We start from the raw sequence: 26,440 nt of genomic DNA, 5'->3' as shown, positions 1-26,440 counted from the left end.
GCCAACACACTTAAAATATCCAAATCAATAAAGTTATTGGTGAAAATGAAAAATGTGTCTTTTATTTTACAGAAAAAGAAACTAAATGGACTTTTTGGCCAACCCAATATCTTTGGATCTTCCAATGTCTAAAAATTGCTGAAGCATACTTAGTGCTCTAGAACTGTTTGCTTAGAGGAGTCATGAGGAATGGCCATCTTTTTTGGCTATCAAGAGCCTTTGAACGATGGAATTTGTGAATTAATCATGGTCTCAGGTCCGACTCTATGCCTTGAAGACTAGGTCCCTTGGTTATTTCAGCTCACCATGAGTAGATAGATATCTCTGGTAGCCTTGTACAACAGTGATTTCAATGATATAGTAGCAACTTATTATTTTATAGTAGGATACATAATTGCCAGATTCCAGGGCTACTAACATGAGCTTTTCTCATAGGTAAACCTTCATGGGAAATGTAATTAAAATCTATAGAGGTACATCTGACACAGTATAAAAGTACTTGAGTTTTTGAGCCTTACAGGTTATCGCTCATCCAGGCACTGCCATCTTCTGGTTTTTATACTTCTCTAATGCTATAATGGACTCTGCTCATCCCTGGGTTACTCACAAGTATTCTTTAAATGAGATAAACACTTAATAAATCACAATATCCTTTGCAACCATGCCTTTCAGGGGTTATACATAGTCAGATCAACATGATTTGATGTGTATGTTTCCCAGCTCTTCAGAATCACAGATTTACAGGCAATTCTTGGTTTAATTTCCTAGGTGGTTAATCACACATTAATTATAGTATATGGATTTTTACTGGTTTAACTTTCAGAGGACAAACATAACCTTATTTCCAAATTTTGTGGGGTGGGACATCTTGATGTCTTGTCACTTACTGCCAAGAGTAATAACTAAAGGTTATAGAAGCTTTGAAATGTACGTCAATGACATTCTGTATACTGGAATTTTTAAGACCCACTGAATAAAGCAGAAGAAACTGGATTTGTACCTTTTATGCCACTTCATAATCTTAATACGTATGTGCTGAATAGATTTCTCTAATTTTGTTTCCTATAGGCATTATATCTGATAGCTACCAATGGAACCCCAGAGCTCCAGAATCCTGAAAGACTGTCAGCTGTATTCCGTGACTTTTTAAATCACTGTCTTGAGATGGATGTGGATAGGCGAGGATCTGCCAAGGAGCTTTTACAGGTGAAAATAAAGTAGGACAATTACATCCAAACTGCATGACCAGAGAAATGAAAGGTCAGGGTGTCTAAACCACATGACAAATAATATGCTAGGGGAGGAAAGGTCATCCTGGAGGTCTTTGTTTTCCCAGTTTTGCCTGTTGCTGAGCACCCAGGGCTTCCAGCCCTGCTGACCATCTGTACCTGGCCCATTGTCCTTGCTCTGTTCATGTCTGTCTGACTACTACAATAATCATTTTGTTGGTGGTGGTGGGGGGTGCATCTTACCTTCAATTTGTGAAAAAAATGCAACATCCATGAAGTGCAATAAGGTGAAGGGCCATGAAACAAGGTATACCTTTATTCATATTGATAAAGCAACACAAGTGTGGTATTACACATGTAGCTTCATTGCTGGGACATGTATCAAGCTCTGTAATATTTGAGAACAGTGATTGATTGTTCTTTCTGAGACTTTGAACACACGGTCAGGTTAAACAAAAGGCACAACCACAGACTCGGCCAATTCTAGGGAAAAAAAATAAAATAAAGAACTATTTCCATTGCTTCTAAACTCCCTCCTGACAGAGACCAGGCAAAAAATATCCCCCAACCCAATTCACACCAGGGATAAACCTATTTGGAGGAATTAAAGAAGCTACACCTTTTCTTTTCTGCTACTTATGAGCATTTCACAGGCCCTTCTAGGACCCTAAAATGTCAAATCGGGAATGGCCCTTTATGAATCCTTTAGTTAATCCTATCTCAAATTACAGATGAAAAACCTGAACTTTTAAGTGCTTCACTTCCACATCTTTTCACTCCTCTCACCACCCCACATATACATCCTGATACATGTTCCAAGGATAAAAAAAGATAGTGGTTTTCATGGTGTAGCTATATGGTCACATAGATAATTCAATCAATTATCTAGTTCATCCATCCCTCATAGTACTTTTATCTGAACCAGTGAGATAGCTGATGTAAAACTATATTGAGTCTAAATTGAATAGTTTGTTGCATCTCTTCATTTTATTTATATTAGCAATAACCTGTATATCACCTTAAGTCCATATGACTTCATTCTCTGACTTTAGTTTATCAATGCCCAGTTTAGAGGTTAGAAAGTAAAGAGATGTATGACATTCATACCACTAGAAGGCTTGAGAAAAGACACAGGTATTGAATATTTGTGTTACTTTCTATATGGCCTAAGCCAGTTCTCTGTCCATTAATTGATATTTATTGAACAACTCCTTTTTGCAAGGCTTAAGTACAGTGTGTGATATAAACCTGTTAAAGGCATGATGATTTCTCCTCTCCAGAAGTTCATAATCTCTTGGGTACATAAAAATGCAAATTTGTTTAGATATTCATTCAAACCAAGTGACTGTTCAAACAGTAAATGCCATTATTCAATAGGCAATCAGAAAATGTCTAAAAACAGGAAGGAGTTCTGCTGGGTGTTGAAAGACAGATCAATTTAAAATAGGTTAAAGAAAAGGGGAGAAGGAATTACAGATGGCACCGCTATATTGTGACCAAAGTCATGTAGGCAAGGTTTAAGAGAACAGAAAATAGAAAGTATAGCTGAAGAGTTCAAGTAGGAATTTGCAAGAGATAAGACCATTGAGGGCCTTGAACACCAGGCTAAAGAATTAGGAATATAGGCAGTGGGGAAATACTGAAGATATCTCAGGGAATCACATGATGGAAGCTGTGTGTTTAAAAAAGAGTAATCTGGTAGTATGTGATAAGAATTAGCAACAGGAAAAAAAAATAAGCAAGGAAGATCAAGGGGGAATTATTGTTATAGTTCAGAATTAAAGTTGATTAGGCCTGAACTAGGGAAGGCAACAGATCATTTTGAGGAACATTGAGAAGGAAGTACTTGGTAGCTGATTTCATGTAGAACATAAGGCAGAGGAAGATAAAAGAGACTTCAGAATATAAAACCACTGGTAACATTCAGTAAAAGAAAAGTGATAGAGAATAATACAATGGCAGGATGTATTTGCTTCTATGTAGTCTACAAGGAACTGGCATTTACCTTAACTGATTTAACCATTGTAATAAGTAGAGAGGACTGAATTTAAGTACTCTTACTCCAAATCCTCTGTGGTTTACATCACACAAGAGGCCCCAGGTAGGAGTGTTTAACATGTGTTTTTAAATGCTGAATTCAAGGTGACAGAAGGACATTTAAAAGGAAATATCCAGCAGGCAATTGAAGAAATAGGACCAAAATTAAGGAAAGAGACCAGGTCACACAATATAGATTTGGGAGTTATCCCCATAAAGCTGATGAGTGGTTGAAACCATGAAAGTAAGTGAGCTCTCAAAGGAATTAACTTAGAAAAAGAAGGTGATGAGAGACTAGTACTGGTATATGGGAGATGGGAGGAGGTGAAACCAGGGAAGAAGATGGGAGAGAGTAGTCAGTGAACATGCTTGTGGAAGAGAACCAAGATAGTAGAATGTCAAAAGAGAAAACCATTTCAAATAAGGAAGAGATATTCACTTGTATTAAGTACTGCAGAGGAGCCAAAAGTGAAATGATAGAGGCATAGCTGTTGGCTTTAGCAGTTAGGAAGCCATTGGTTTCAAAGTCAAGGTCAAAGACATTTTTCCAAGTATAAGAGCTGCTCTAGATAAAATCATCAGTCTTAAAAAATTCAAAAAGTTAGACTGTTGTAAACACTGAGATTTTACAAGACCCCAACTCAAATTTCGAACTCTGCCAGTCAGCTTCCAGAAGGTTTCATAACACTGAAGGACAAAAGCTGGCACTATTTTAATAAAATATTTAATTGGGTGCTCAAAATACATGTTAATGAAAAAGGACTGCTTGAAAATGTAAAGTATTATACTTGTTGCAGGAAATAATTCAAGTAATTCCTCTTTTTTTTGCAGCATCCATTTTTAAAATTAGCCAAACCTCTCTCCAGCCTGACTCCTCTGATTATTGCTGCAAAGGAAGCAATTAAGAACAGCAGCCGCTAGGACTGAAAGACTTACCCTACACCATCTCCCTCATGAGTAAGACTAAAATAAAACTCTGCTTCAGGAACAATGGAAGAAAGATAGTCAAATGGGGGTGGGGGTTCTTTAACTTTCAAATGACTAGAAACTTCTTATAAGCCTTTTTCCTACTCCTTCAGATTATGTAATTTATTTGTAAGCCTGAATCGCAGCCCAAACAGGGCAGCAATGCCGAAGTGTCCATAAAGTGGACACTTCCACCGTGAAGCGAAAGAGCCAGTAGTGAATCCTCTCATTTTGTGCATTCACTTTGAAGAAAAAGATTTCTCAAAGGTGCACACTCCCTCTTCATAGTGTTGTGTTTGTTTTTTAAGTTAGAGAGTAGTCCCTCTTGCATTCGAGCCTCCTTCAAAATTCCTTACCCAATGTGATGTTTTTCACTTGCATTGTCATTAGATGTTCAGAAGAAAATATCAAAATGTTTTTTATAAAAAGAAAGCCAAAAAACACACAAAAAAAACAACAAAAAAAAACAAAACAAATGAACAAAAAAAATAGCAAGTACTGTGTGAACATGTGGAAGTCCATGCCCTATTAGAGTTGCAATTTTTTCTTCTTCTTCTATATTCTATAGTGGTGGCTTGGTTTGTGTACCTGTTTTTCTGCACTTGCATTGGAAAAGGTGTATTTTAAGATACTTTCCAAAAGCAAGGAGAAATATGTGTGTTCAGGAAAGGCTATCAAAACTGTATATCTAAATAAAGCTCTAATGGTGAAATCCTGTCATATTTTCATGATAATGCTTAAGAGGTAGTTGATTTAACATTTATATAAATTAGCTTGTTCAACTTCATGATAACTGAAAAAAGATATGTCAAAACTGTTGTATTCCTGTTGAGTGAGCCCAGGTACTAAACTTAGGAAATCTTCATAGGAGAAACCATACTTAAGCAAAGATGGGACTCTCTCTGAGAGCCAAAAGGAAAATAAACAGTAAGTACTGAAATCCTTCTTGGACAGTAAGTAAACAAAGATAAAAAAATACCTAGTTTAATTCTCCCTTGTGCTTGTGAAACATGTGCACTGTAAAATAAACACATCAGGAAGAAACAGACCCATTAACCAACATTTGCTTATGAAAAAATTATTTTGACAACTTATAACATTTAAAAAATTTTAAAAGGTCTGGAAAACAGAGATATTTTTGTAAGCATTCAACTCTGTAAGAAATGGGAGGTCAGTGAAAATTATGTCCCAATGACCATTGGCCATAAGAATTTGTTCCCATTTTCCCTATATGTCACCAATTTCTGTTTCAAGTTATAGTGTGTTCATACTTAGTCTTTTGGGTTTTTGAATTTGAGAAACGTGCTCATAAAGATCTGGAAGTTCTCCAGTGAAAATAATTAGGGTGTGCAGTCATATGTCCCAAGGAACAAAAATCCAACTGAATTCCTTTTGTGGCTTAGAGAAGATATGAAAATTTGACTATCATTTCACCATGTGGCTATTTATTAAAAAATTAACAATTAGAACTTCCTGAATCTTTTGACAGTAGAAAAACATCTGGAGGGTGTTAGCATAGAAAAGGATATACTTCTCTTTTCAATGAATTGTCAAATTTTATAAATTCTGCAAAGTTGTTCCTCTAAGCCTTTGAAAAGTTAGCAATTTGTTGTAGAAGTCTTCTTGATTAGTAGTATATCAAGAATATGAATAGAGCCTATCTATATGCAGCAAGAGGGAGAAAGAGATCAGTGCCTTAGGCCTCTCTCCTTCTTTGCCAAGGTACATCCATCCATCTAACCATTTTCTATTCCTTAAAATGGAAGCACTTTCATTAGAAAGTTTCTGCTAACCATATAATGCATGTTTATATTTAGGAAATGACACCATTGGTGGATTTCCTATTTTCCTATTGTTTTCTTTGACTATAAAATTTGGGAGGGACTTGAACCCCTGAGCAATGTCCACAGTGGAATAAAACAACAAATGTGAAAAGAAAATCAAATGAAAATATTACTTTGAAGCATACCACATTATATTTTGCAAAATCATGGCTGAACCTGAATATTTTAATGCCATGCTGTCCTAATGAAAGGGGGGTCATTTTTATTTCATTTAAAATTAAGTATTTTTAATTTTTTCCCATTCACAGTGCCAGGGAATTCAATGAAATAATACCTGGGATACAGATAGAATTCAGAACATTGATAACTATGGCCTTCCAATGGAAAGAGCCCCAAACCTGGTTGGAAATTCCTAGTTGACAATTAGCACCCCTTTTATGTCATAAAGGTCTTTTGTGGTGAGGGAGACCTGGAGCCCTGATCCTTCAGCTCACTGTAAGCAGAGAAATGGCGGCTCTTTTATGCTTTTAATTCAGCATATTAACCAGGAGGATCCAGGTACTTCTTTGTCACATTCTACTGTACCAAGATTTTATAATATATTCCAATAGGCTTTACTCTTACAAATTTATATCTATGTAAAAGTTAAAATAAAAACAGTTTCTGAAGACCCTTCCCTGTGTTGGAGAGTTATGTATATTTCTAGTAAGTATTAGAGAGAAGCTGTTTCTCCTGCCAAAATGATGCTGAAGAATTCACATTTGGTACACTTGAACAACTTGGATTCTAGATGGTTAATCGTTTATTCCCTTACCCTGGATTTTTTTTTAAAAGCTCATCTTGACACAGGTGAGTCTATCCAGATCTTTCAAGTTGCTAGTGTGATCTGAGATAATGAGGGCACACTGTGGAATGTTGATTGCAAAATGTCCTGAGATAGGGATAGGGCAGTGGGAAGTCAGGGAAGGGTGAGAAGCACAGAAGAGATTATGTATTTAAGAAAAAAAGAACATTAATGTTGTAACAAGGATCCAGTGAGTTGTCCTAATCCTCTGAGGATATTTGGATGACATAATATTCTCAAATCAGTCAGCTTGCTGGGTAATGACTTCATTCTTGCTGATCTCATCTGTGTGTCATTGTAAATACTTGTGCATCCATGTTCCATTTTGGCTACTGGATGGCCAAGTCACATATGAAGATTTAGCTCAAGTATTTATTCTTTAATCGTGTTATTCAGATTTCTTTCAGGCTTGTGAATTGTGCTCCGTTATTTGAGTTGAACCAGCTGATTCCCACATCTATCCCTCCCCTGTGAAGCACATTCCATTGCTAAAACAAAAATAAATATTAAATTGCTTCCTGTTGTCTATATATATATGTTTTGGTAGTTTGAGAAGTTTGTCTATAAAGGATATATCTCAGCTCAAAGATCATGTAAATAATTGTATTCCATTGCTCAGTGGGTTATTCATTTCTAATGAGGCTGCAAGTTCTCACAGAGACTCTGTAAATCATTTTTAAATAACATAAACAGAAATTACAACTATGTAAAAATAAGTGTGCACATGGACAAAGATTGGGAACATAGAGAATTGAAATCAGTTAAGGTGATGGGATTATGCAAAAAAAATTCTGATTTTGTTATAATATTGCTTTATAATAAACATCAGAAAGGGGACAATAGAAAAATAGAAAAGATGCCAGAAACAAGAGCCCAGAGCATGCAGGGCACAAATATCTGCTTGTTACAATTATTTCATAGGTTTTATATTTGCTTGGGCACTGATGTTGCTGCACACTCGGTGTGGCATTTCCTTTCTTAGGGGATTATTATCTCTGAGTTAAAGCTATGTAGATGTCACCATTACAACTCCAAACACCTCCTTCTGCTTTAAAACTGGCTGCTCTCCACTTTGGTATGACCTTCAAGGTTTCTGTTTCAGTTACTTTATTGGAGAGGTGACATTTGATTAGTCTCCCTTGATAATAGGTATTTCAGGTATCACCTTTCTGGATCATTTTAGCAGAGTTTCAAGTTGAATTTTGGAGAATAGAAGGACAAAATTTCCAAATCCCAATATTTCCTTGTGTGACAGGATATTATATCATTCAGGTAGGATTTTTTTAATGACCAGTAGGCAATTCCCATTGATTGCAGTAGAAGTCTTATGACTTGCAACTAAAAGCTAACTATGAAAACATTAAGACAAATATTTAGAACTGCATTTGCCTGTTGGCATTCAGTCACAGTCCTGTTAGCTTTGGTCTGAGATGGCCACCATGGACTTACTGTACAGCTTGATTATAGGTTGTATGCAGTAGTTATCATTGTTAAAGAGAAAAGGGAGACTATCTACCGAAAGAGAGGAATTTCCTTGTAACACACCAAAGAAATTTTAGGTGAGGTATTTTATAATGAGGTAGTAATCTCAGATGTTACTCAGTTCTGCCAAGAGCAGATCTTGTACCACAGAGAACCACAGGCTTTTCACTGACCATTCTCAATATATGGAAGTCTTAACCCTGCTATCCCCAGTTGAATGCCATGGTCCTTTTCTAAGGTACTTGAAGTTAATATTCAATTAAGTAAAGGCATGTCCTGTGATGCGAGCTTCTCCTAATCTCTGAGCAAGAGGACTGCATTTCAGCATTTGTAAATTGACAGTCTAATAGGCTTTGGATTTTTGAGTGAACTTAACACACAATTCTGAACATATATTTGCATGTGGATTGGGATGGAAATATGGGGCCTTGGAAATGATTGAAACATTTTTCCTAAGAAAGATTTTTTTTCATAAGAGAATTGTTAATGATATATAATCATTTAGTTGGTTAACTTCAATTTTTTTCTCTCTTTTTCTGATCCCACACTCCTTTGGTAACTAAATAAATATAACCCAACTCCTCATGCATTGGGAATGTCTGTTTAATATTGAACATTATCTAACTGAATCTGAAAATGTGGAAACTGAAATATCACCTCCATGTGCACACTTCTTTGTACAAGTATACTATAATACAAATAACATTTACTGCCATGTAATATAGTTGAACTTACAAGATAAACTTATTGAAACTGGTTAGTGCCATCAGAGTCTCCTTTGGAAGCTGCCATCAGGTAACTGCTATCCCATAATACCAACAGTAAGGCAGTTACCATGTTCACCTCATTTAGTACCTAAAAGGAAAGGAACAGCAATTGTAGAGAATGTCAGATGTAATGGAAGGAGTGTTTGTTTAGGAGTAAGGAGACATGGATTCTGTTACTGTGTGATCTTTGGCAAGTCACTTAGCCTTGTCATGGCTATTTCTTTATCTGTAAAATAAGAGTATTGGACTAGATGATCTCTAGGGTCTTTCCAAAAGTTCTAACATTCTGTGGTATTATAGGTGCCTTGTAAATTCAACCTGCTTAAAGTGATGGCAAATATTACATGTTTAAGCCTGGATCTCTTATGTGGCAGTTAAACAATAGCACTATGAAAGTTGATGAAAAACTCAAGTAAATCAGGTTATTACTACTAGGGAATGTTGAAAAAACTTGTGGCAGCCTTCCAATTCCTTCATGTTGTTTTGTTTTGTCTTAGTTTGGTTTTAATGTCCACTTTTCTGTTGAGTGTCCCCAGTTTTCATTTTATATGCACTCTGTATGTAAAGTCTGGTTTTTATTAAGCTGTAGCCAGTATTTTCAACTAGAACAAAAATACACTGTCACACTTGCTAGAACAGAACTATACTTGAGCCTCTTCTTTCCAATGAAGCAATGCTAGGCTTTATAGAATTTACTTCATAAGCGGCACAAGATGGCAGAAGCCATGTATTGTCATGATTGGGACTACTACTAAGAGTGGACTTACATACTTGCAGGTTGCAAAGAGAGAGATAAAAATGTAATTACATGCTATCAGCATTAAGGAATGTTGACAAATCTACTTGTTGGGAACCAAAGATAGCATTTCTGATTATAATTCCCATGATGATTGGCCATTTATATGAGCATGCTGCTGGAAAGAGGGTAAATTGGACAGTAGTTAGCAGACAGTCCCAATTCCTTGCCTATAGTAGAGTGCCAACCAGCCCTAAGTGAAAAATTCAAGTTCATTGTGTGTGGTGTGCTTTATGGACCACATATACTATATTCATTAATGATTATAAGATCTTTCACAGAATCCTATAACCATTAGGGGGTTGAGTTTTAAATCTCAGTACATCAGCAAGAAGGAGCCAGATCACAGGGTACTGATGTCTACTGAGATTATTCTCATAATATCCAGACAAAGTAAGTTGAGGAGGATCTACATTTTCAATGTTTATCAGAATTGTATCTCATTTGGCTGTGCATTACTTTTGTTAAAATGTTATCTGTAAACCAATGTATAGTGAAATTCTTCTGTAACTCTGGATTAAAGATATTTATGGTCTTTTTGTTTGGTTGGTTTTTAAGTAAGTTATTCCTTTTGTAGACCTGCTGATGGAATGATTCCATCCTTCTGACCTCAGCATTTTATCTTTTTAAGAACTTTTTTGTTTCCAATATTGTTATTTTAAATTGTGGTTGAAGCAATAGAAAGTTGAAATATGGATTGTGCATGACTGTGTGTTGAGTGTAAAAATATTGCAGTTTGAAACTTGGACCTAAAGTATTACAAATAAAAATAACAAGCATCAATGAGCTGGTACTTCTCCTTTCTGTCACCTTTCCCCCACCTTTTCAACATTTGCGATTTTACCTACTTCACAGGTTGAAATGCAGCACTCACAGGTGTCAAGGCCGGGAAATGCAATATAAGAAATGTCCTGTGGAGTCTGCCACAAATAGATCAGACACAGTCTCTATCTATTGCTTACATAGAACAATTCAGGTAGACAAATATGTACACTCAATGGAGGGCAAAAGCCTGGCAGATATAAGACTTAGGTGAAGGAAAACTGCAAAAGGAAATAATATGTAATAAATATATATTTTGTTCATCTTCTTAAATTTTTATTTTAATTGTTGTTCAAGTTCAATTTTCTATCTTTTACTCCCATCCCAGCCCACACACCCAGTCCTCTCCACCTCCCTCCCATTTCCACCTGCCCCTAGTTTTTGTTCATGTGTCCTTTATACTTGTTCCTGCAAACCCTTCCCCTTTCCCCCTAAAATACCCTCCCCTCTCCCCTCTGGACACTGTCAGCCTGTTCATCTTTCTGCTTGGAAAATTCTAAACATGTTCTTTCTGCTTGGAAAATTCTAAACATGTTAAACCATGTGTAATGTTTAGTTTTCATCTTATATCTAGTATCAAGGTCTACAAGTCAGCAGAAAAATTCCAAATTCACATTACCAAGAAATACATTCACTCACTCACTCTTTCACTCAAAAAATATATCTTCACCTCCTGCTATATGTTGGGCACTGTGCCCAACATATGAAATATAAGGAAAATATAAAGTAAGATGGCGGCTTTGCTCCAGGGAGCATGATTCTCGGCTTCTGTGCAGGAAAGGGAAACTCGCGGATCGGCGGAGGAACAGAGCAAGTGGCCTAGGTTACTGAAACATTTTTGAAAACAGGACATCAAAAATTATAGCAGACATTGAAAAACCAGAAAGTAAGGAGACTGCTTCAGGACAACAGGGACCCAGGGATCAGCTAGGGGACTAGGGGGGTTGCAGTCCCCAAGCCTGTTGCTCCCTGGTCTGCCTCAGGGCACCCGGGACAGCAGAGTCGCTGTTCCCTCCCCAGACTACAGGGGTTGAGCAACACCAGGGGAGACCTTGTGGCTTGAAGGCATAGAGAGAGGGGAGTTGGACTGGGAGACAATTGTGCAGGGGCTGCAAGCACCCACCCATAGCCCTGGGAGAAGTGAGTGCCTCCAGCCGGCATGACCAGGGGCGGCCTAGAAGTGCGCCCGCACCCCCCAGCCCAGTGGGAGTGTGGATCAGTGGAAAACCCAGACCTCACAGCCCCAAAAAAGGAAAGGACGTGGCGTTCCCAGGTTTCTGGAGCCTGCAGTGGTGAACTGTGGAAGCGTAGGGCCCCTCAGGAATCCTGACTCTTGCGCTGTGAACCCGGAAGGGATGTGACACTTAGAGCGTTCCTAGAGCCCGAAACTGAAAAATTTGGTGGATGGGCACACCCCTTTACAATCCCCAGAGATTGCACCATGAATCCAGAAAAGTTGTGAGTGCTTCCTGAGAACATAGCACCCGCCGCAGTGAAATTTGGGGGAAGAGCGCATCTTCCCATCCCCAGATATTGCATCTGAAACTGAAAAGACACAGGAGCCCTGTGGGGCCTTGGAGCCCAGGAGACCGAAACATTGAGCTCAGGAGAGCTTGCTCAGGAAAACCTAGGGTCCTGTAGGGGAAAGTCAGATTGGCTCTGGGGAGAGTGCCCTGCTGGCCCTAGGGATAGTACCTGAGAGACTTACTGAGATTTGACTGGGAAGAGGGATAAGCATTTCAAACGCCCCTCAGCCTGCTGAAGCCAGCAAGGCCAGTAAAACTGGTCTGGCCAGTTAGAAACCAACAAGAGGTGTTTTGTTTTGTTTTGGCTATTGTTGGTTGATTGATTTTATCTTGTGTTTTAAGTGACATTTTATTTTTCAATTCTTCTTATTTTTATATCTCTCAATCCCTTATGTTTCTCTTCCATTCATCCAAGCATTATTCCTTCCACTCCAAATTTATCTCTCCTGCACTCCATCTTCTGCTTTTTTTACCTTTTTTTTTAGCTTGCAAGTTACTGCAAATTTGTATTATCTTTTTCTCACTTTTCTGACATTTTTTATTTTAAAAGTATTTTGGTATTCTTTTTCTTTCTGTATAATCTTGTTTGCTTGGCTGTCTATACTGTCATTAGATAGGTTCCCCCTGTTATCTCAGTCACAGTGTGTTGATAACTTACTATCCTTCATCTGTGTTCCATTAGTACACCTCTCAAGGTTCTATACTCCTTATTGTTATCTAGATCTCATAGATTCTGTCACAAGATTGTTGCTTTAATATTACTGTAAATAACACTTAGTTTACACAATTGTAAATACTACTCAGCCCCCCTCCCTGATCTCAGCCCACGTCACAATTTCCTGAATTCTATTATTGTGGGGGTTCTCTCTATTCGTTTACATGCTACTCCTATTTACTAATCATTATTCCAACCCTACCTCAGAATCTGACCTCCCACAGCCGCACAGCTTTCTAGATCCAACTAACAATCCTTTCATCCCCAATAAGAGTCTTACCTTCTCTCCATCCTTTCTAAAACGTGGATAGTGGGGTGGAGGATCATGGTTAACACTATAAGAAGCCAAAGGATATCCCATCTCTTCTCTACTGGCTGCTAATGTAAATATCATAGTATACTGTCTTGCTGTCTTAAACCATTTTGCCTTACTCCTCCAACTGATCACAAAAAAGAGTAGGAGGAAGTTGTGAACACCACGATACAAGAAGGAGACTGCACCACTGAATCTCACAGGTATTCTACCACAGAAGTTCACACCATAATCACAGGGAACCAGAACAGATCAATTTAAGAAACAGAGGCTAACAAGAAGAATCCCACGAACAATGAGAAAACAAAGAAACAATCCCCAAATGAAGGGAAAGAAGGAAGCTGCAGAAAAAATGCTAAATGAAATAGAGGCAACTCAGCTATCACATATTGAGTTCAAACAATGGTTATCACGAAGCTCAATGAGCTGACAGAGAATTACCAGAAACTATAGGGAAAATACAATGAACTCACTGCAAACTATATTAACATGAAAAAGGAAATAGAAACTATCAACAAGGGCCAAGAGGAAATGAAGAATGCCATTTCTGAACTGAGGAACACAGTAGAAGGAATGAAAAGCAGGATTGATGAAGCAGAAGGTCGGATTAGTGAGCTAGAGGACAAAGTAGAAAATAACACCCAGAAAGAGCAAGAAAAAGAAAAGAGGCTCAGAAAGAATGAAGAGGGATTAAGAGAAATGCAAGACAATATGAAACGTAATAATATCCATATAAAAGGGATACCGGAAGGAGAAGAAGAAGAGCAAGAGAGGGATAGAAAACCTATTTGAAAAAGTAATGAAGGAAAGCTTCCCTAATTTGATGACAGAAAAAGTCACACAAACCCAGGAAACACAGAGAGTCCCAATCAAGAGGAACTCAAAAAGAGGCAGAACTCCAGACACCTCATATTTAAAATGGCAAAATATCAAGACAAAGAGAGAATATTATAGGCAGCAAGGGAAAAACAGGAAGTAACATACAAGGGAGCCCCAATAAAGCTAACAGCTGACTTCTTAATGGAAACCCTCCAAGCCAGAAGAGAATGGCAAGAAATATTCCAAGTAATGAGAACCAGAGGTCTGCAACCAAGGCTACTTTACCCAGCAAGGTTCTCAATTAAGATAGAAGGCTAAATAAGAAGCTTCTCAGACAAAAGAAGTCTAAAAGAATACACCTCCACCAAACCAGCTCTGCAAGAGATTCTAAAGGGACTGCTTTAAGGAAAGGAAGAAAAAGAGAGAGAGAGAGAGAGAGAAACACACATATATAAAAGACAATGAATAAGTACCTATCAATAATAACATTAAACATAAATGGATTAAATGCTCCAATCAAAAGACATAGAATAACTGAATGGATAAGAAAACATGACCCACACATATGCTGCCTCCAAGAGACCCACCTCAGGATAAAAGACCTGCACGGGCTAAAAGTGAAGGGCTGGAAACAAATCTTCCAAGAAAATGGACAGGAAAAAAAAGCCAGGATAACAATACTCATATCAGACAAAATAGACTTCCAAAAAAGGTCCATAAAGAGAGACCCAAAGGTCACTTCATAATACTCAAGGGAAGAATCCACCAAGAAGACATAAATATTGTAAATATATATACACCCAATGTAGGAGCACCCCAAATACATAAACAAAATCTTAAGAGGATTTCAAGAAAGATATGGACAGCAACACAATTATAGTGGGGGATTTTAACACCCCACTTTCAAAAATGGACAGATCTTCCGAACAAAATATCAACAAAGATATTGTGACACTGAAAAATACCCTAGATGAAATGGACTTTATTGATATATACAGAGCCCTCCATCCCAAAGAAGCTAAATACACGTTCTTTTCAAATGTACATCGAACATTTTCAAAGATAGACTGCACGATAGGACACAAAACAAGCCTCAAAATTATCAAGAAAATTGAAATCATACCAAGCATTTTCTCAGATCACAAGGGATTGAAGCTAGAAACCAACCCAAAGGAAAAAAAACCCAAAACACTAAAAATCATGGAGATTAAATAACATGCTATTAAACAATGAATGGGTCAAGAATGATATTAGGGAAGAAATCAAAAGGTCTCTGGAAACAAATGAAAACGAACTCACAACAACCCAAAACTTACGGAACACAGCAAAGGCAGTCCTGAGAGGGAAGTTCATAGTGATACAGGCCCATCTAAAAAAATTAGAAACACTTCAGACAAACCACCTAACCCTACGTCTACAAGAACTCGAGGAACAACAAAAAAGACAGCCCAGAGCAAGTGGAAGGAAGGAAATAACCAAGATCAGAGCAGAATTAAATGACATAGAGACTAAAAGCACAATTCTAAGGATCAATGAATCCAGGAGCTGGTTCTTTGAAAAGATAAACAAAATCGACAAGCCTTTAAGCAGACTCATCAAGAAAATAACAGAGGAGACCCACATAAACACAATCAGAAATGAAAGAGGAGAGATTACAACATATAACACAGAAATACAAAGGGATTGTAAGAAATTACTTCAAAGAACTGTATGCCAAGAATTTTGAAAACCTAGGTGAAATGGACAAATTTCTAGAAAAATATAATCTTCCAAAACTCAACAAAAAAGAAGCAGAAAGCCTGAACAAACCAATAACAGCAAAAGAAATTGAAGCAGTAATCAAAAAACTCCCAACACACAAAAGCCCTGGACCAGATGGTTTCACAGGAGAATTACACAAAGCATTTAAGGAAGAGCTAACCTCTATTATTCATAGACTATTCCAAAAAATGCAAAAAGATGGGAGACTCCCAAACTCTTTTTATGAGTCCAACACCATCCTAATTCTAAAACCAGATAAAGACACAACAAAGAAAAAGAACTTCAGGCCAATATCACTGATGAAAATTGACACTAAAATCCTCAAGAAAATACTAGCAAACCGCATCCAACAATACATTAAAAAGATCATACACCATGACCAAGTGGGATTCATTCCAGGGATGCAAGGATGGTATAGTATTTGCAAATCAGTAAATGTAATACATCACGTAAACAAAAGCAAAAACAAAAACCACATGATCATATCAATAGATGCAGAAAAAGCATTTGATAAGGTACAGCACCCATTTATGATAAAAACGCTCAGCAAAGTGGGAATAGAGGGAGCATTCCTCAACATAATAAAGGCCATATCTGAGATACCTACAGCCAACATCATTCTCAATGGGCAAAAATGAAAATCTTTTCCACTGAGATCAGGAACAAGACAAGGCTATTCATTTTCACCACTTCTATTCAATATAGTACTGGAAGTTTTAGCCACAGCAATCAGACAAGAAAAAGAAATAAAAGCCATCCAAATCAGAAAGGAGGAAACAAAACTGTCACTGTTTGCACCTGACATGACAGTGTACATAGAAAATCCTACAGACTCCACCAAAAAACTGCTTGACCAAATAAATAAATTTGGCAAGACAGCAGGTTACAAAGTCAATATCCAGAAATCAAAGGCATTTCTGTATACCAACAATGAAACAGAACAAGAAGAAATCAAGAAAAAAAATCCCATTTGAAATAGCAAAAAGAAAAATAAAATATCTAGGAATAAACCTAACCAAAGAGGTAAAAGACCTGTATTTAGAAAACTGCATAACACTCAGGAAAGAAATCAAGGAGGACACAAACAAATGGAAACATATACCGTGTTCATGGATTGGAAGAATTACTATAATCAAAATGTCCATACTACCCAAAGCAATTTACACATTCAATGCAATTCCTATTAAAGTACCAATGGCATATTTCACAGACATAGAACAAACACTTCAAAAATTTATATGGAACCATAAACGACCCCGAATAGCTGCTGCAATTTTGAGAAAGAAGAGTTAAGCAGGAGGGATCACAATACCCGACACTAAACTATACCACAAGGCCACTGTAATCAAAACAGCCTGGTACTGGCCTAAAAACAGGCACATGGACCAATGGAACAGAACAGAGAGCCCAGAAATAAATCCAAGTCTCTACAGTCAACTAAAATTTGACAAAGGAGGCAGCAACATAAAATGGAGTAAAAATAGCCTCTTCAGCAAATGGTGTTGGGAGAACTGGACAGCTACGTGCAAAAAAATGAAACTCGAGCACCAACTTACACCTTATACAGAAATAAATTCAAGGTGGATAAAAGACTTAAATATAAAAGGTGACAGCATTAAAGTCCCAGAGGAGAATGTACGTAGGAAAATCTCAGATATTTCATGCAGAAACTTATTTACTGACATGTCCCCTAGAGCAAGGGACATAAAGGAAAGAATAAACAAATGGGACCTCATCAAAATAAAAAGCTTCTGCAGAGCTAAAGAAAACAGTTTCAAAATAAAAAGAGAACCAACTGTATGGGAGAACATATTTGCCAATGATACCTCAGATATGGATTTAATCTCCAAAATATATAAAGAACTTACATGACTATACTCTAAGAAGACAAGGAACCCAATTTTAAAAAATGGGCAAAGGACTTGAACAGACACTTCTCCAAGGAGGACATACAGAACATCCAAAGACACATGAAACGATGTTCAATATCGCTAGCTATCAGAGAGATGCAAATTAAAACCACAATGAGATACCATTTTACACCAGTCAGAATGGCCATCATAAGCAAAGCAACAAACAAGTGTTGGAGAGGTTGTGGAGGAAAGGGGACCGACCCTAGTGCACTGTTGGTGGGACTGCAGACTGGTACAACCACTATGGAAAGCAGTATGGAACTTCCTCAGAAAACTAAAAATGGATTTGCCTTTTGACCCAGCAATTCCACTACTGGGACTATATCCTAAGAACATTAAAACACCAATCCAAAAGAACCTATGCCCCCCAATGTTCATAGCAGCACAGTTTACAATAGCTAGGTGCTGGAAGCAACCTAAATGCCCCTCAGTAAATGAATGGATCAAAAAACTATGGTACATTTACACAATGGAATTCTATGCAGCAGAAAGAAAGAAGGAGCTCCTACCCTTTGCAACAGCATGGATGGAGCTGGAAAGCATTATGCTAAGTGAAATAAGCCAGGCAGTGAAAGACAAATACCATATGATCTCACCTTTAACAGGAACCTAAACAACAAAACAAAGAAACAAGCAAAATATAACCAACGACACTGAAATAGCGGACAGGCTGACAGTGACCACAGCAGAGAGAAGAAGGAATTTCAGGGGACAATGGGAAGGGTTTACAGGAACAAATTTAAAGGACACATGGACAAAAATTAGGGGGAGGGCAGTAATAGGAGGGAAGTGGAGAGGGTTGGGTGGGTGGGCTGGACTGGGAGTAAAAGGGAGAAATCTGTACTTGGACAATGATTAAAATAAAATAAAGAGAAAAAAAGAAAAACAAGGAAATAATAAAAATCCTTATTTCTGATAAGGATGACATTTCTTTTAGAAACCATGTTCAAATATGACTAAATGACAGTAAAGCTCATTCAAAGCTTCTAGATGCATCTATTGGAATAAGTTTTGTCATAAACTCTGAGTCCTCAATACTCCAGACAAAAAAATACCAGAGATTTAGAAAACTGTAGGTTGGTTCCACCAATATTACTTGTACAGTGTGTATAATGACCCTCTGGAGCACCTGTATGTAATTTGATATCCTTTAAAGTGGACACAAGTGGTACTATATTTCCTATAAATGAATTAATATCTTAGCAACTGCTATTTGGTTGTTTCCCAAGTTCACTGTGTTTACATGCAAGCTTTATTTCTCTCACTGAATCTCTCCACACAAAAGAGGCATTTTCTGTAAATATGAAGAGGCGAGGGAACGAGAATCCCAGAACTTAGCCTTTAAGGAGCCAAGTTCTCTACAGCCCATATGCACACATTACTGAGTTGCCACTCGTACTATCAACCTCATATCCTTCCATCTTTGATTAGAAGGTTTCCTCCAACTATTTTTAATCTGTTAAATGAAGTAGAAATACTTTATGTATTATCAAATTACCAATATAGTCCATCAAAAATAAAATTTAAAAGGCATTTTCCTTTGCCACAACAACTTGAAGGAATAGAGTCTCAGAAAATGATAAATGTATTACTCTACTGCTCAGCCCTACTAGCTCCATTTCTGGAACTCTAGCCTTATCTAACTCTCTCACTTGGTGAAGTGGGGAGGGGGTAGTTCCTGAAGTGCCCCTCAAATTATGGTGGTTCACATTCTATGGGGTCCCATTCCATGGGGGCTCCCAGACACTTGGGGAGCATCTGGTGGCTTCCCACATACCTATGTCAAGCGTCACTACTGCCATTGTCTCTCACTAATCCTATACCAATGCCACTGTCATTACTACTGTGCTTTCTGCTCTATGTATCTATATCTGCAATATTCACATCAGTCCCTAGTTCTAGTAACCTCTGGTTAGTGTACTAGGGTGACTCACCCACTTGCAGTTTTATAGCCAATACTTTTTACTCGTTTTTGTTTTCCGTACCTGACATCAGAAACACTTCCCATGACATCATCCCATTCTGCTGGTGCTTTGGACCCATTTTGGTGGTGCTTTTTTTATTTCTATCACCTCACTAAATCAGGGATCTTGGTTTGTCCCTCTCTTTTCCTAGGAGGGCTTGTCAGGTTGAGATGTACATATCCCAGCCTCTTTCAGGGCTACCACCTCCCATAAAGATTAATTTGAAGCTTGTGCTATAATCATTACTTTAAGAATCTCCATGGTCTCTGAAGCAAACCTGCTTGGAGCTACAAGGAAATTGGCAGCTTGACTCTATTCCACATTTACTTTAACATTTTAACTAGGGTAACCTGGTCCTGATTTTAGGGACATGCATTCCTACAAAGTAAGAAGCAATAGACGATGCTACTATTGGTGGAAAATGTATGGTAATGAGTACACAGGATATGTCTGTGTTAGTTCTGACAATGGCATGCAGATCTACAATTACCTCAATAAAATGTTCAATAAGAAGAGAAACAGACTGCAAGATACCTCCCCTATGACAATTCATAGGTCATGGGGAGGACATAGGATGCAGGCTGGATATCATGTCCCAACCTATTTCCACCAGCAACTACCATTACCTTGGTATCAAGAAGTTCCTAACTTAAGTCCACTGTCACTTGTCCCACCCATCTTACATAGTACACTTCCTGCTTTCTCTTCAGATACTACTGAGGCCTCATTAAGGAAACAGAGAGCTCAAATATAAGTGCCTATGAGTTCTTTCTTGTGAACATACATTGACTGGCTGGCTCCTCAGACTATGGTGTCCTATGAGAATAAAATTTCATAATGAGAAACAACTTTTAGTTTTACAGCAGGCAAAAAATTTGCTGTGCTTTAAAATGTAGGAGAGGGATGTTATATTCTATGTTCTAACAATGTTATACTACAAAACAAGGTTCTTAACACTGCAGCCTGAAATCCTGAAGTAGGTACAAATGAATAGATCCATCATGTTTTCTACATTTTTATTCTAATTTTTTAGCAGACATTAGCAAATAGTAGCTAAAATTGCCTTCGTATATAAATAGATGTGTGACACAATTCTCAAAATTATTCACTTAAATGTTGGGAATTGCCCTGCCTGTTTTCAGAAGCTGTAACCCCCCATGGCTAAGGCTGAGTGAGAGACCTTGGGACCCTAAGCCACTAAGGAGAAAAAGTTTATCTCCCTGGCAGGGGTGCCACCTCTGTCCCCTTTACTTCACCCTGCTTGGCTCCAAGCCTGACCAGTTAGCCAATGATGGGTAAGATTCCTCAAGGGAGGTATAACCTAAGACAGGCATGGTCATGAAGGGGCCCCCAGGGAAGGACTTGGGGGGCTATAGAAAAAGGGGATGATGGACCCTCGCCCCCTGGCTTTGACATAGCCTGATTCTATCCTCATTCTGTCTGCAATAAGTCCCCTAATCTCTTGGCTGCCTTACTTCCCCTGCCTGACTTAAGCCTGAAACAATGACAGAGGGTGGTGCAGCCCTGGGCTGGAACCAGTGTTTCCCTGGGGTGATCAGGCCTAAGAAAGAATACATAAAATTCTGTGAAACCTGCTTTGCTAAGAATGCCCTCAATTTTCTTATAAGGGTTGGAGCAGGAAATGAGTTTGTTTCCCAAAGTCTTATAACCCTTCAGCTGACCCTGACTCAGAATAAGCCCTCATAGTTCTTTGTATGTTAACAATTATTTGATCCTAACTGCCTGACAATGATTGATGAGCTTTGCCTGTATCCCTGTGCAAATTGAACCCAATAAAAGCCCAATTGAGGAAAGGGTCTTGGTCCTTCCCCTTCAAGAGATCGGCCATCTTTCCTCCCCAAACAGATCATGTCTTAGTAGACTTATTCTCATCCATGGTGGATGAGGGGCTCTATGGGAAAAGCTTCCCCAAACTTAAATGAGATATAGTTACTCTTCTACCATTCAAGTACAGAGCAGGATTTCCAAAGTATTCCCCTCTAGGAAGATCCTAATCTCCAATTTTATTGGTTCATTTCCAATTTCAGCAATAATTTTTGTTCTGATTTTGAATGTATTGTGTTCAGTAAGCTGTTTTTCTCCTGAAACAGAAGTTCATATGTCATAATCTGCTTCTAGGATATTTCTGTCATAAGATTTGACTGTGGAAATGACTTGCCCCAGTTTGTAATTTAGTATTCTAACTCCTTTGGATTAAAAAAATAATCTGGATTCCATATGTTATCATCAATCATGAATAATTTCCAGTCAAGGTGTTTCTCATCATTGTCATGGTGCCTGGCTACAACTGATATGATTATAGGAGCTGCAGGAGCCAGGCCAAGTACCTGTTTGTCTCCTTAGTCTCTAAATGTGTAAGAAGTAAAGGAATGAACCCTGCCTGGAAGGGCACTTACTTTGCCAGCTAATGCATAGATAGCAGCCCAGTGACTTTCCCTTAATTACCTATTGCCTAGAGTATACACTGTGGCCTATTGTGAGAAGTTCATCCTAATTTTCCACCTGCCCATAGATAGAGCAACCACTTGGGGTTTACTGTGGAGGCCCTCAATGCCTCAATATAACTCAGCACTCCTTCATGTAGCTCCTATCATCATACACTAACATTGCACTGGGGCTTGCGCCATTCAAGGTTGCTACAAAAAATGTTTTGGGGGGGCCAACCTGTAAGTTTCTATATTAGTCTACCTACATATTATATCAGCTTTCTAATCTCCATACATCCCACTTTCTCCCCTATAGAAGTCTCTGTGAAGTGGGGTTTTTCACCAAAAAAATAAAATAAGAGTAAATTCATCATTCCCAGTAGGTAATAACTACTATACTAAAAATGCTCCATCCTGCCTCCCACCACCTCTTTTGCTCTTGCACAAACAATACTCTATCATGTGCTGTCAGTTCATTTGAATTTCTTAAATTATGGATCCCCCTTAAGCTGATATAGAATTAAGAATTTAGACTTCAGAACTAGGTCTGCATTTCACTTTTCTCTAAGCATTTACCTCAATTATAAAAAGATGATACAAATACATCATGGGCTTGTGAAGAATAAAAATGTTAACATTAAAAATTTTATTTGGTCACATAGTAGGTATTCAATAAATCATAACTAGTGTTACTATTAGCCTTTTAGGAATAGCCTGGCCAATCAGACACTTTCAATAATAGTCACTGCTCTGATTGATTTTTGGCTGGCAATCCAAACACAGAGAAGTGTTTCTTCCAATAACAAGATAGTCATTGTTAGCCTTTGGTCCTGTGTAGGACAAGTCTGGTTGGGCCCCAACTGGTGAAGTATGCAGACAGTGTGAATATGTACCCCAATTTTTTCCCATCTACTTCCAAAAGTAAGAAATTGTTTCTCATTAACACCAGTGGCTTGCATCTGAGAATAGCATGCAGTTACTCTCTCTGTATTATTGAGGGCTTATATTGTGCAAAGCAAGCCCGTGTTTCACATTTCTATTTCATGACTTCATGTATCTTTGGCTGAAATAACCAGTTATTTAATGGTTACCAAATCTTTTCCTTTCTTTCATTGCCAAAGTCATTGTGTAATACTCTTAAAAACCTTGACATAATATTCTTGGGAAAAACTACCTATTCCAATTCATTTTAGCAGGTGGCATTATAGCATCCATATAAGATACAACTTGCCCATAATTAAATCACAGAATTAAAAGCAGGCAATCTTATCTATTTAAACTGTACTTGAATAAAACTCATTAAAAAGCTTTATGATTGTGAGTGTGTGTGTTTGTGAATGTATGTATATTTAATATGGCCACTTCTCACCACCTTCACTGTATCTGATCTGATCTAAGGCACCTTCATCTTTTGTTTGGATTGTTTCAATAGCCACTTAACTGGTCTCCTTCCTTCTACCCTTGCATGCCTAATTATAATCTCAATAGAACATTAAACACAAGTCAAAACTCTCCATTGGTCTTATAATTTTCTCAAAATAAAGACAAAGTCCTTATAATGACTTTAAAAATACTTTTCTGTGTTTACAACCCTCTTGCCTTCTCATCTTGTTCCTTTTTATTCTCTACTTCACTCATTCTACTCCAGGCATACTGGTTCCTTTCTATCCCACAAACATTTTAGACGTGTTTACCTCAGAGCTTCTATGATGGCTGTTCCTTCTGATTGGAAAACTCTTCCATCAGGTATCCACATACCCCATGTGCCACTTCAAGTCTTTGCTTAAATATTTTTTTTCAATGATTATCCCATTTTAACTGCACACCAGAACTCCTGATATGCTTTCTCCAGTCATTTCCCCCCATAACATCTATCAACTTCTTTTCATACTCTATCTATTGTCTATCTATCTATCTATCTATCTATCTATCTATCTATCTATCTATCTATCATCTATCTATCATCTATCTATCTATCTATCTATCTATCTATCTATCTATCTATCTATCTATCTATCATCATCTGGTTATTCCCAGTTGAAAGTAAGCTCCACCAGGGCAAACATAGTTTGTTTTTAATTCCCTGGGGCATCCCCAGGCATACAGTAGTCACTCAATAAACCTTGGTTGACTGCTTTCTTCTTGAAACCCTGTTCTCTTGGCTAAGTGACCACTCTCTCCTGATCATTCTCCTACCTCTCTCTATCTGCCATTTCCACAGTTTCCTTTTCAAAATCTTGCTTCTAGTCATTTTTACATGTGGGTGCCCTCTTCTCTAAGATTCTTTCATGGTCTATTTTATTTACACCATGTCTCCAGCTCCCACCTATATCATAAGTCCCAAATTAACATGGCCAGCCCATATGTCTCCTCTGAGATTAAAACCCTAACTATAAATCCATCTACCTACTTGAAATCCCCACTAATGTGTCCCAAATGCACTTGATACTCAAATTGTACAAAACTAAATGTATTATCTCATATTCACCATATGAGGTCCTCTCCTTTTGCTCTGTCTCTAATCACCATCCCTTAGTCAGCAATCTAAGCATCACCCTGAATTTCCCCTCATCTTAATACCACTATTATTTTCTTAGTTACCAAGTTCTCTTGATTCCTCCTATTAAATATCTCTCAAAATATACCTTGCTCTTTACCTCCAATACTAGTGGAGGATATTGCAGCAATGCAGGAAAATAAATAATGGGAGGCCTGAAGGAACTGATCTCTCAGTTTTCACTGTTGGCACTCTTTTGATCCACATTGCTGCTGGAGTGTTTTGTTTTGTTTTGTTTTCTAAAAAGTAAATCTCACTAAATTGTAACATTTCTTAAATCCTTTTTATGGAATCTCTGGCACCACTATGATAGACCTCATCCTCTGGGGCATCCAGTTCATAAGGATCTCACATCAAGCTCAAGAGCTTGTGTAGTAGTTCCTAAACAGAAACCATGACTCCTGTTTATAGATTCATAGAGATATGGGAACCACATATGACAGTCACATCAAGGAATCAAAATTAATGATCCCTAAGTCAGTAGAGGGTAAAAAATGGTGGTAAAGGATGTTGGCTACAGATTGTGACTGTAAACTCTCTCTGTGTGATAATCCTATAGGAAAAACAAATAAGCCCAATGATATAATCAGTTCTGAGGCAGAGATCTCACATATTGATAAGGAGGAGGAAGCATTTTTGTTCTGGGCATCATTCAAAAGAAACATACAGTGTTCTCCATTTCATGGTGTTTGGATTTGTCCTTCTAGTTGCTGCAAGTCAGGCTCCATCCTGGAAGGTAAATTAACTTTCCTCTTATATTTATGTTCCAGAAGTTATGGTCATTGACCAATAACCTAGATGTGTTTGATATATTCAAAATCATTAGAAATGGTCCTATACTTATATAGAGTTAGACACATAGAAATCCCCCACTACTGAGTAAAATGCATTCTTATACAATTGTCACTAAACTTCATTTCAAATGGTTTACCAGGGAAGAAGTTCTACACTGAAATCCAAAAGTATGTGTTGATTTGACTATAAGTCCATCTGTGGGACAAAAGGCAATGCCTATCCCTGAGCAGAGCTTCACTGTGCCATGGTCCACGTCAGCTAAAGTAAGAATTTCAGCTCAGACTATAGACTTTCCTTGTGTCCTTTAGTGTCTGTAAAAAGCATCTGGGAGAAACTCAACATGCTAGCAGGGTCCATAGAAAAGATATGAGAACCTTCTGCCAAGTCTGGGCAGCAAGGATAGAAAAGGGTTTGAACAGATGTTCTCATACTCTCAGTGGTCTCAGAGAATGTCAGCAATGGGTATATCAGAGGTTTGAAATTAGAACAACTTTAATTCAAATCCACCTCTGCCACCTAATAGCTTTGTTAGTTGGATACAATGTTTTACCCTTCTCAGGCTTTCACTTCCTCATCTGTAAAACTAGAATAGTTATACCCATGTTGTTGTAAGGATTGAGTGAGACCATGTTTGGTAAAATGCAGAGCACAGGGCTTGGTAAACAGTGCGTTCTTGATAAATAATAGTTTTACTCTACCTTCCAGCCTGGGACTGTATGAAGAGTGAGTCTAAAAAACCATGAATCCTAAGGGCCGGGCTGCCCCTTTTTTATGTGTCACAGTTCTAATAGCAAAGTCTTTGTTTCTATCTTTAAAATATGAGATAGAAAAACACAAGATAGAGATTGAGCACTTTTGAAATGAGGACTTTCAAAAAGGGTTACTATACCATTTTATAAATAA

The 26,440-nt window shown here is 37.8% G+C and overlaps 1 protein-coding gene across 4 annotated transcripts in view; it reads left to right on the top strand.

Moving 5' to 3' along the window:
• Window positions 1-10,667, top strand: part of PAK3 (p21 (RAC1) activated kinase 3) — a 377,937-nt gene extending 367,270 nt beyond the window's left edge. For all 4 annotated transcript variants that reach the window (XM_045817640.1, XM_045817639.1, XM_045817637.1 and 1 more), the window contains 2 exons: window positions 1,069-1,206; window positions 4,098-10,667. In XM_045817640.1, the coding sequence (XP_045673596.1) occupies window positions 1,069-1,206; window positions 4,098-4,187 (228 nt within the window). In that variant the 3' untranslated portion in view covers window positions 4,188-10,667. The remainder of the gene's footprint in view (window positions 1-1,068; window positions 1,207-4,097) is intronic.
• The last annotated feature ends 15,773 nt before the right edge of the window (window positions 10,668-26,440 follow it).

This window comes from Phyllostomus hastatus, unplaced genomic scaffold, assembly GCF_019186645.2.
Source record: "Phyllostomus hastatus isolate PE091 unplaced genomic scaffold, TTU_PhHast_1.1 phas_scaffold_28, whole genome shotgun sequence".
Taxonomy (NCBI): domain Eukaryota; kingdom Metazoa; phylum Chordata; class Mammalia; order Chiroptera; family Phyllostomidae; genus Phyllostomus; species Phyllostomus hastatus.
The sequence above is the reverse complement of the archived record's forward strand: the minus strand, read 5'-3'. Positions and strand labels throughout refer to the sequence as shown.